Source organism: Pimephales promelas, chromosome 16 (genome assembly GCF_988280905.1).
Source record: "Pimephales promelas chromosome 16, fPimPro1.hap1.1, whole genome shotgun sequence".
Lineage (NCBI taxonomy): Eukaryota > Metazoa > Chordata > Actinopteri > Cypriniformes > Leuciscidae > Pimephales > Pimephales promelas.
In genome coordinates, this window is record NC_142784.1 from 28,943,349 (window position 1) to 28,955,424 (window position 12,076).

Consider the following 12,076-nt stretch of genomic DNA (forward strand, 5'->3'; position numbering starts at 1 on the left):
TGTTGCAGATTATTAAACAAGAGGATAGACAAAATGTGGCTTTAGAAGTCAAATACGATATAAGGCAAAACAATTTACAATCGATCTAGGCTTACACAGTTCACACACTCTTGTCTGAGATATATTTTAGTTGTTGGATTATGTACACATGCATATGTCTTGCTGTTTTTTAATTGAATGTCTCTGGATAACCCCTTATTAGAAAATTGGATTAGGGGACAATAATTACTCGACAGCCCTAATTAATGAATCAACTTTGGAGGAAATCTAGCCATTACAATGTCAGAAATACTCCACCATTACAGTAACAGCCCTAAGAATGCATTTTTCTAAAATGATGTGGATGAAGGTACATGTAATGTGAAGAGTTGCCTTAAGCATTCTTACTGTGCCAAAGCACTTAATTATGGGTAATCAAAAGTTATTAAAAACTTATCTGGTGAGAGCAGGGTGCATGCTGTGGGGAAACTAGTAACTCTTGCAGCGATAGCGAAACGCAGGTCTTCATAAACCTGACATGTCTCAGCTTCGAGGGCATGTCTGGGCCTAACCAAAGGCCTTGAGTTGATATCCCTGACCTGGCCTTCAAACTGAGCTTCCCTTTGGGGCTGGAGGGCTAAAGTGTGTGTAACTCATTTCAGTCGGGTTTAAAAAGCTGAGCTGCATGTAAATACAGTTTGGGCTTCAGAATGACTGTATGCTCTCAAAAATAAAAGTGTTTTAGTGACTGCCCACTTTTTGGAAGTATTTCTTGCATTTATATTTAAATAAACCATAAAACGTCTTTGCTAAAGCGTTATAAGCAGTGAACCTAACCACCGAACTACAAGGTGAATCACAACATTACAAAATTGTATTTAAATCTGACAAAAAAACAAAGGTACAAGACTGTACTTTAACGGCTTTAAGTAAAAAGAACGACAATCCCATAAAGCACTGCAAATGACATAATGGATTAGAAAATTATGGAGAAATATGAAACTATTCATTCAAAGATGATTATATCTTTAGGCCATGTGTCCACCTAAGCATTTTTAGCCCGCTGAAAACGCCGAGCTTTGGGCACTTGAGAGCGTTTTGTCAGCGCAGCGTTTTTTCCGTTGATAGAGAATATCCGCAGCATAGTTAACTTGTAACTGATTTCGCAGATAATTTGTTTCATACTAAAAATTTATTTTTCACCCATTTTGTTGGGTTAGCTCTGCTGGTTGGTGTCATTGTACAGAAAGAATGTTGTGACAGTTGGTCAGTGTGGTTTAGTCCCGCCCCTCCTCCACTGTGATTGGACGGCTGGGTAAGAAGTGACAGTGATGAGCGCTGCGTTTTATCCAAAGTTGAACATTTTTCAACTCTCGGCGACCAGTAAAAAACGGCGGGCGCTCAGCGCTTCAGCGTGAAAAAAAAAACGCTCAGCGCCTCGTTATGCTCATGGCGCTAAAAAAACGCGGCTCTCCCGTTGAAAACAATTGAAAACATACGCCAGGCGAGTGGAAAAATGCTAACACACGGCCTTTAACAATTATTCAAATTTGAACAATGCACGTTTTCAATGACCACATTAAGTCATTCTTAAATTGATTTACATGTAAATCTGTTTGGTTTGTTGTGTTATTTATGTGATATTTGCTCCCACCGACTCTCTGATTGGTGGGGTTTTCCGTACAGCATCATGGGTAATGTAGTTTTTAACAATGGATTCAGAGCAAGGTGACCATTTGAGCTTATAAAACTTAAACTTTGTTATTTATTTTTTAAACAAGCGATCGTTCTTTTTAAAAAAGTGAACTACTCCTTTAACAGCTACGCAACTACCACTTTTACGCTTCAAAAACTTGAAGAGATCGTAAAACTAATCCAAATGAATGGACGGTTAATTCCAAATTTTCTAAAGAGACTCGATCTTATACGGTGGACATTGAATTTAGGCTTATATTCACATCTAAACATTCATCAACTCACACATCAGATATGGTAAACAGAAGCTCAAGCATGTTCGCTTGATGTGTAAGAACCAATGAGGTTCATTCTTGTGTGTTCGAAAGTCTGACGGTTAACTTTTTGGGTGAACTAGCCGTTTAAGGTCCTTTATAGTAAAAAAAAAAAAAATGTATTTAGATTTTGTTAAATGTTCTTCACACTAAGGACATGTATTTATTGTTAACTTGGGGAACCAAAAATGATTCTTCTATGGTATCACTGCGAAAACCCCTCTGTTGAAACCTTTGTTTTTAAGAGTGTATTATAGGCCGACTTGGTGTTGGAAAACGCCCATCATTATTTATTCTATATAATTGTGCTCCTATGACTGACTCACCCGGGCAGGCAGTCTCCGCAGACGGCGTTGTTCGTGGTGGAGCAGTTCCCCTTCTGGAAGCGGTTGAGTAGAGAACAGTCCAGACAGGGCTTGCATTTCTGCAGGCTGCGGTCCTCTTTGAAGCGACTGGCTCTGCAGGGCACACACTGGGCATCCTCCCCATAGCCAAAGCCACATTCCTGTGAGGATTAACGGAAGATATCTCACTGCCGAGGAAGGGAAGGGCGAAGGAGAGCCGCGCTAAAGAAAAGCGCCAATGTGGACTAACAAGAAGCCGAGATGAAATAATGATCACAGTGTGTGTGTGTGAGATCCCCCAGCTGAACAAAGGCCAAGCTTCTTTTGAGAGAGTCTATCTTACACAGGCAATAATCTCCCTGACTCTCACGGGATCAATGGACAGCCTTCTGCTCCGGGCCCCCGAAGGGCTCCACATTTGAATCAGAAAGGCCCACGGGGACGCCCATTGTTGGTTTATTGGGAGTTTATTGCAGAGGTTTTGTCAGGCCTGTCTTCGGCTAAAGTGTGTCTGAGAAATATTGATATTGAAAGGTTTTGGTATGTGGAATGCAGAAAAAGAAAGCCCTTTAAAATTAAAGATTTACAAAGCACAATGATTTTTAATAATACAAACACGTGTACAATTAAGTGTTTCTATATAAAATCAAATAAAAATATATTATTTGATCATTTTTATATATTATAAATAAATTTGTTTCAAATTTTAAAAAGCTGAATGAAATGTCTGTCTAGCGCTAGATTTATTTAATTTGATCATTTATATCAACTTAAAAACAACAAATATATATATACAATTCAAAAGTTTGGGGCCATGCTTTATGTTCTTTAAGCACATTATAATTGTATATTATTTTCGTTTGATTTTGGACTGAAATATAACCCAGACATGTTCTTGACAGTTTTGATGAGATTCACCCAGAAATGCGATCCATTTTACGCAAATCCAAATCGGCGAATGAAACTTGAGGAGAGGTCTCAATGTCAAGTTGTGTGGTCGTGGGGAGTTCTCAGCGCTCTTGAATTATACGAGACAACACCCTTTGTATTGTTCCCTAAATACAGGCCTATTTTATTTCAATAAAAGATCTAAAACTGTGCAGTTTGTGTAACAATATAAGGCAGAAAACTTAGAAAACTTAACAAAGAGACCACAGAGAAAGTGTCTACATGAACAAAATGAGCAAGCTTGCCATTTGAGCTGAATGAATGACCAATATAACAATGGGACAAAATACAGTTGCCTTTAGCTTAGCAACTAGTAACTAAACACCAGAATTTTGCACACAAAAGAGAGAAAATTTTAGTTGGGGAGATGTTCTAATGGCTTGGGAACGGTGACGAACAACATTTGTTGGCCATGTTTCTGTACAACATGTTGGACTTTGACATTTTCCCACATTGAGTTTGACATTAAGAAGTGAAATGTAAGCAAATTTTTTTTCAATCTCCGGGATCTAAACTGAAATCTTAAGGGCCGCTTAATTAGCATTACTCAGAAGAGAATTTTCCCCCTCCAGGTCCACCCGCTTCAACAAACAATGCCAGAGTCTTTTCAAAACTCTACTGACAGTAATCAATCTGGAAAACGCTTGTTTGTTTTTAATCCTTTCCACATTGATTTAATTCTTGGGAATCTTGCAGGGATTTATTCAGCTTTTACAGAGCCAGATTTCTCAAACCATAATTGAAGCAGAGCTGCATGGAATTCAAATTATGCCTTATTCAGCCATCCAACCCAACAGAAATCATCAATCAAGTCATTTATCAATGGAACCAACCAGATATGACACTAATTTAAAACACACAGTTTTACTTTGCGCTTTAAGTAGTTCTGACTAAAAATGGTGTACTTTTTTGAGGTGGTGGTGATGGCACAGTGGATAAGACATTTGCCTTTGGTGTGAGAAACCCAGGTTCGAATCCACTGTGAGATACCAATGAGTCCCCAAGCAAGACCCAACAAGCACTAAAAAGTCATTTTCTGCCTTTTATCGGCCAAGAAAGACCCAAATTAGAAATTTATGATACTATTTTACTACATATATGACCCACTTTCAATACATATTCATGTCTCCACCGGTGGAATTACCCTTTAAAGGGTTAGTTCACCCAATAATGAAATTGATCCTATGATTTACTGAGCCTCAAGCCATACTAGCTGTATATGACTGACTTCTTTCAGCCAAACACAATCAGATTGGAGTTATATAAATATATAAATAATATGTAGGCTCTTCCAAGCTTTAGAATCGGAGTGAGTGGTACCATAGATTTTAAAGCTCAAAAAAATCTCATCCATCTAACATCCATCTGCAATAAAGGTATAAAGTTATCAATACGGATATTTTTCTTACAAAAAACGCATTGCTTTGGTTTGCTTCAGAATCGTGTTTGGTTGAAAAAAAGTCATATACCCCTAGGATGGCTTGAGGGAGAGTAAATAATGGGATAATTTCCATTTTTTGGGTGAAATAACCAATTAAGACTTTTTAAATCAGCACAACTACTTTACAACAAACACACCTCCTCTGACAATCACATCCTTAGTCACATTCCAGCAGAGGGGCATAATGCAGAGAAAAGTGAGAGGACCTTTGTGGATTGATATCACCCTGCACTATTGTTTTTTTTTTCCCAGATGCCCCTTCCCTAGTCAGGTCGTTGTTATTCCACCACACTGAGCTGGATTAGAGAAGAGGCTCATATATCATTAACGTGGAGATCGGCTTCAAACAGGGGCCTTCTTTCTACACCGCGATCCAGTTTCCCAGCTCCAGCACACATGGATTACTGGTCTGCATGAGAGAGCCAATGACAAGAGCTCTCCACAAAGCCTGGCCCCGGTTTCAGCCAATGTTAGAGAAGACTGATTTGGCTCTCTCAACACAGGCCCTCCAAAGTCTGCATATAGGGTGCCTGAACAGAATGACAGCTGTTGTTGCCTGCCTGCAGCCCATATAAGACCTTTCTCTCCAGCAGGGCATGAACGATTGGGGGGTGGGGGGGTGGGGGTGAATAAAAGAGGTATGGTCACTCTGTTTGCCATTCCTGGAGAAATAATCAACAGCAGAGCAAAGGGGGGACGAGAAATCTAAGGAGCTCTGGAACCCCCTGTGGTTTTTCTGTTGGAGTTTGCTGCTGGAGTCCAGCATTTAGAAGCTCAAACTGAAAGATGAACATCATATAAAAGCCAATGAGGTACAACTGTGGCTAAGTAGATATCACTTTGAGCTGTGCTCCTCATATAGGCAATATTTACATTGATGCTTTTATCCAAAGCGACTTACATTGCATTTCAAGGTACACATTAACATTCTTATCAGTTCCTGCTTTCCCTGGGAAACAAACCCATGACCTTGGTGATGCAAGCGCAAACGCTCTACTGTTTGAGCTACAGGAAAGCCTAGATGAGTTTGAATTTTGGGATTCAGACTCCCAGATATGGTTCAGACTATGTCTGCATGTCAGAGCCCTGGCTTAGTAGTCATCACTATATGCTGTAGTGCGCATATGGCCAACATGAGTTTGAATCTTACTAGCAACATTTCTGAAACTTAGCTGGACACCAGATGAATAGAAATAAGGATTCATGCTCAAATATATGGTTCAGAATATGTCTATGTGTCAGAGCTGAGGCTTATTAGCTATTACTATGGGCTGGGGTGCTCATATGGGCAACAGGAGTTTAAATCATGCTGGCGACATTTCCTAATCCTAGCTGAATGCAATATACAAATGAGGATTCAGGCTTCCGGATATGGCTCAGTTACTGTAAAAAAAATTATCCTGTAAAAAAACGGTAAACTACTGGCAGCTGTGATTGCCAGCATACTGTAAAAATACGGTGTGTTACTGTTTTTTAAACTAACAGCTAAATACTGTATTGTCAGCTACAGTATAAAACTGTAATTTAACAGCTATATGCTCAAACACAAAAACAGTAACAGACCATATAGTTACGGTATGATGCTGGCAACCACAGCTGCAGTAGTTTACCGTTTTTTTACAGGATTGTTTTTTTTTTGTTTTTTTTTTAAGAATCTTGCTCACAACATTTCCTAATCTTAGGGTTATGGGTCAGGCTTCAGAATTTGGATCAGAATTTGATTTTTCTGGTCAAAAGTCTTTAAATAGGTCTCTTATGATCACCAAGGCTGTATTTATCTGATCAAAATCACAGTCAAAACAGTAATGTTGTGAAATAATTGTTTACTGTTTTAATATATATTAAACTGAAATTTATTCAAAGCTGTCATTTCTAAAGTCTTCAGTATCACGTGAATCTTCAGAACTCTTTGGAATATGTGTCAGAGCTGTGGCTTAGCAGTTATCACTTTGGTGCTCAAAAGGGAAACTGGAGTTCAAATCTGGCTCACAACATTTCCTAATCCTGTTTCCCCCTTAATTTCCTGTTCTCCTATGTTGTCAAATGGTCAAAAGCTGTCAATGCACACTTTAAGGCTTTGACAGACATGTTACAATGATACACTGATCATGCTTTTTACATGTTGGGGAACCTCAATGACATATATGTCAGATTATTACTATAAAAGGAGGAGTCAAAAATGCAGCAAACCAGCCAACTCTATTATCTATACAAATGCCTGTTTTCACAGTCCAGAATCATCCAGGAACATTCTTGCCTTAAAGAACTCACCAAACCAGTACCTGCAAGTACCATTTTTTCCACAATCTACAGATCAGATTTAAGTGAGAATGCCAAGCAAAACAGCAGGATGGATGTGATAGAGGAGAAAGCTGAATGCATGTTCAGACACACAAGTGTTTTGAAGTCACCTTATTCAAAAAACCTAAAAACACTCCATTCAACTAAATTACCCTGAACTCTTCAGCTCATTAATAGTTCCTATTAAAGCAAAGCTTGAACTTCTCACCTAACCCAAAAAGGTTTAAGGGTGAATCTTATAAAATCCTGTCAAGAACATGTCTCAGTGATATTTTATCCAAAAAACCAAAAGAAAGAAATAATTAGAGTTCAGTCACGCCAACTCGCTGAGTGGATTATTTCCACCTGCATTTGGGGCATGGAATATACATAGCTTGATTTTGGAGGATAACTATCCAGTCGTGTGGTTTACAGCACACTGGATGTAACTGCATCTAAAATCTATTGTAAATACAAATCTAAATACAATATCTATTGTATGATTTCACAGAAGGCATCACACAGGTTCTTAACGACATTAGGCAGAGCAAATGATGACAGATCTTTCATTTTTGGGTGAACTATCCCTTTAACAATTACAAAATGCCTACCAACCAAGCTGTTATAGGCCTTTTCAAGGGAAAGACAGTGTGTAGGTGGGGATTTTACTTGCTGTTTGACTAGTCATGGATCTTTGAAAAACAGAAAAAGGGCGTCATGTGAACTGTTCTACTCTTACAAAAACAAACCGTTTGGAAGGGCTTCTGAAGTGTCAAACATTAAAACAACAAAAATGTTACGTTGTTGGTTATGTTATTACAGCTTTTCTACGTTTAAGTGCAATTTCTATATATATAAAAAGATTTTTTAAAGAAACACATATTTCCCAAACACAATAAACCTACTCATGCTATAGTATCTGCATGTTAAACTGGGATAAAAGAAAACATTTTATCATTGAAATTAAGTTTAAGTAACTTAAACACTGTGTTTTTAAGCATTATAGTGTCCTTGCTCTAAAGAATAGGGTAAACCACAAGTGTTTGAATGGAGAGAGCAGGCAATCATTCACTACCTCCTCAGGCCCCAAAGCATTAATTGGCCGAAAACATCTGATGCACTGAGGCGTATAACCAATAAGTGTGTGTTCATGTGTACCAACATGAAAGTCATGTGGTTAAAAAAAGCTTCTCCACTACATTTGTATGCATCCAACAGCCCGATGTACCAGCATTTCCCCGAGCATAAACTGTGTAATGATTTCCACACTTCAGAAATATATCCCAGACCACCGTTTAGATTAGGTGGATTGTACAAAATCACTTAATTTCTTCACGCCATGTTTACAAGGCCTTGAAATTCTCAGAGGTGGCAATGACATAAAAAGGCTCGAAGAAAAAAAAAAAACAGAAGATTGTGAGCAGGAGAGGATAAGAAGTGTGGGTGTAACTGATTAAAGCGTGGCCAGCGCTCTACAAAGGAGAACAGCGGTTTACCCATTCTCTTCATAAAAAAGGAGGAAGCAATAAATAATTGGTTAGGACAAGCTATTCAAAACATTGGCATCCTCTCTCTATTGGTGAACTCTTTGCTTTTGGCCTGTTTGGTCTGGAAGTCTTTCATGAACACTGTGAAACCGATGGGAACGCGTCTCTCCATCACAGATTTGATCGCATGCATGGATGTAACGGTCTATTTTTTTAAACAGCTTGAAGTAGAAGCTAAATATATTTGCACATTAATCTGACTGTGGTAGGTCAAATCTGAAAGGAAAGAATTCCAGAATAAAGCTGAATGGGAACCAATTCAAAGGAACAGAGTGCTTTGGATATTACTTCTTGATTTAAAATGTAATCTTTTTAGAATTAAAAATATGTGCGCCAATGTTTCAAATTAGGCTGAAAGAAAATATATAATCTACTGCAGAACTGGCAAACCTTAGATAGCTCTTGTCCAGCATCGCACTGCCGACAGGGAATACAGCTCCCAAACTTATCCTTGTATTCCTGTTCCCTGCAATCTCTTCTCTCCTCTGCCATAACTGCAATCTGTGAGGGACATGAAACCAGCATGGTTAATATTCAATATATTTAATATAATATTGTTCCTAAAAGTGGGGTGCACCAAGATATTATAATAATGATGATTATACTCAAGAACAAACAAATACACTGGCGTTCAAAGGTATGGGGTTAGTGAGGTTTAATAATTCAGTAATGATGCATTAAATTGATCAAAAGTGATAGTAAAGACATAATGTTACAAAAGATTTCTATTTTAAATAAATGTCGTTCTTTTGAACTTTTTATTTATCAAAAAATCCTGAAAAAATGTTTCACGCTTTCCACAAAAATGTTAGGCAGCACAACTGTTTTCAACATTGATAATAATAAGAAATGTTTTTTTGAAGCAGCAAATCAGCATATTATGAACCCTTTTCACATTTCAGAAGTGGTTTAGTTGGGTAAACTTCTAAAAGCGCTGAATGGGAGATGAGACGACAGCAAATATAATTTTTGCATTACTATTTTCTGCAATATCGAAAGATAAAATCCATGAAGGTGTTTCCACGACTTTCCAAAAGCGAGGAAAAAAATAGCGAGATTGATTACATCAGTCAGAATGAGTAAGATCAGATGTCAAATGTGTCGTCCCTCCCTCAGTCGTTGATTTAGAAACACCCTCAAAGCAACGGTCATGTGCTTTTTGTCAAGGTAATATATCATACAGTGTAGTGTTATGAAAATGAAAATATTAAAAACTTGACTAGATTTGCGATGTTGATAACTGTGGAAACGTCATCACAGTCTGTGTAAAGGGTAATGATTTCTGAAAGATCGTGTGACACTGAATAGTGGAGTAATGATACTGAAAATTACAGGAATAAATTACAATTTAAAATGTATTACAACACAAAAAAACAGTTCTTTTAAATTGTGATCATATTACACAACATTTTTGTTTTTACTGTGTTTTTGATCAACTAAATGCAGCCTTGGTGAGCAAAAGAGTCTTTCAAAAAACAAAATCTTACCCACCCCAAACTTTTGAACAGTATACTGTAAAAATGTATATGATCAATAAGTTATGACAACATTTGCTTTTACATTGCTTTAACTCATAAAAATAAGTTAACTTTTTTAAGTCTAGTTGAAATGACTTAAACATCCAAGTTGATTGTACTTAAAAACTTTTTTTTTTTTTTACTGAGAGCACATCTCGGGGTAAAAAGCAATTAAGTCAAGTATTAATTTGTCACTTCTTAAAGTTTACGAGTAAGCAGAAGGCGTTAATATGAACCAAGCGTACCATAACAAACAGTGGAAGGACGAGTATCCTGTGAAGAGTGAATGCGGAGAGGATCGGTGCCGCAGGCATTCTGAAAGGTCTTTCCCACATACACTGTGAAAGCAGAAATCCTTTGATGAATGATTAATGGAGGACACTATTTGTCATTATCTCTCAAAACTGTGTGAACGCCAAGCAAATGATTATTATAAATCCATACCCTTTTTTAATGCTTTTTATATAAATCTCCTGTCTAGAATATGTTAAAGAATACAAGTCTCACTATAATTATATTAGCTTGTGTACAACAACACAGATACTTATAAATCATACAAAGAGATGTGTGTTTTTTTTTATTATTATTATTATTGTAAAAATGAATAAAGTTTTCTGTGATGGGTGGGATTAGAGGTGGGGAATAGAATATACAGTTTGTAGGGCCTACATAAAAATCATTATGTCTATGGAAAGTCCCGATAAGACATGAAAACTCAATGAGTGTGTGTAGTTACTGATTCATAACTATGTATTATTTAATGGTTGAATCAGAAAAAGTACACCCTCCCCCCTTAAAAACACTAATATTGGCCGATAATGATTAATTTAGGCTATGTTATAATACATTGCGTTTGATGTCTTCAAAACATTATAATAAGTAGCCTACTAGCCTATATAAAATATGGATAACTTTTTCTGTTACTTTTCGTCCTGGCATAGAACAAGATTGTAGGCTATACTGAATGAATTAAAAATAATCCACTTATATAGATAAGCACTATGTGTGTGTGTGTGTGTGTGTGTGTTCTGTAGTTAGTTTTCTGAAGATTTTTGGATTCGGTCAAAGCTCGGCAAAATGTATTTCTTACCGTATTTCTTTCTCGTGAGATCCCGCGGTCCCCTACGGAAAGCTGTTCGGGATGCGGTCCCGTGAACCCGTCCCGTCCAGGAGTCCAGCACTGGAGTTAAAGTTCAGATCAAACACTGCTGTCTGATGATGCCTGCAATCTGATCTCCCATCAGCATGTAACGTTACATCAAAGCTTCACACACGTCCTGGACAAGAAGCGCTTTAACCGAGGCTGTTTACTCACTCACACCCCTCCATAATCCGAAAACCTGCAAAAAGCACAGACTATCTGCATGACCCCGAGGCGGACGTAAAGCGGGCAGCAACTGTGAGTGTGTTTGATCTGGTTGCTCTCTTCTCCAGTCTTCACTGCTGCCTGCGAGTGTTTGATGCAGAATTCCCTTTCATCTCCGTGACGTCACTCGCCGCGACGCGATTGGCTGCATTGTCTGCTGAGGAAACTTTCACACGTCGAGTTTGATTTCTCGAAATTGAATCTTTTGCACTCTTGTGGTTACACGGACGTATTTGAAGACACTTAAATAGTAATGGTATTAAGTTTGATGACAGAATATCAAACCAAGTGTCATTTTTAAGAAATTTAAGAAAAAAAGCCGTTTTTAACTTAAGATAAACATTTGGTTGAGTGAAAACGCTGTTAGCTTTTGTTTGGATCCGCTGAGTGTTCAGTTAAACGCTGTTGTAATATTTAATGTTCAAAGATGTGCAAGTACTGGATGCATTCTGCTGGTCATTTCAGAGTATTACACTCTCGAATGGTATGACACTTGTGGCATTTATGCTCTCTGATATTCCACCCAAAAATGACAATTCTGTCATCATTTACTCACCCTTAAGTTGTTGCAAACCTGTAGGAGTTTCTTTCTTCTGCTGAACACAAAGGAAGATATTTTGAAGAACGATGGGAACCAGAGTTGTT

General features: G+C 37.8%; 1 protein-coding gene across 2 annotated transcripts in view; it reads right to left on the minus strand.

Moving 5' to 3' along the window:
* Positions 1-11,634, minus strand: part of tnfrsf19 (tumor necrosis factor receptor superfamily, member 19) — a 75,860-nt gene extending 64,226 nt beyond the window's left edge. The window contains exons 1-4 of one of the 2 annotated variants that reach the window (XM_089121411.1): positions 11,156-11,634; positions 10,311-10,403; positions 8,939-9,049; positions 2,315-2,493 (exon numbers count right to left, since the gene is read on the minus strand). In XM_089121411.1, the coding sequence (XP_088977537.1) occupies positions 2,315-2,493; positions 8,939-9,049; positions 10,311-10,400 (380 nt within the window). In that variant the 5' untranslated portion in view covers positions 10,401-10,403; positions 11,156-11,634. The remainder of the gene's footprint in view (positions 1-2,314; positions 2,494-8,938; positions 9,050-10,310; positions 10,404-11,155) is intronic. The other variant, XM_039670640.2, reaches the window with a different exon arrangement.
* Between the last annotated feature and the right edge of the window lie 442 nt (positions 11,635-12,076).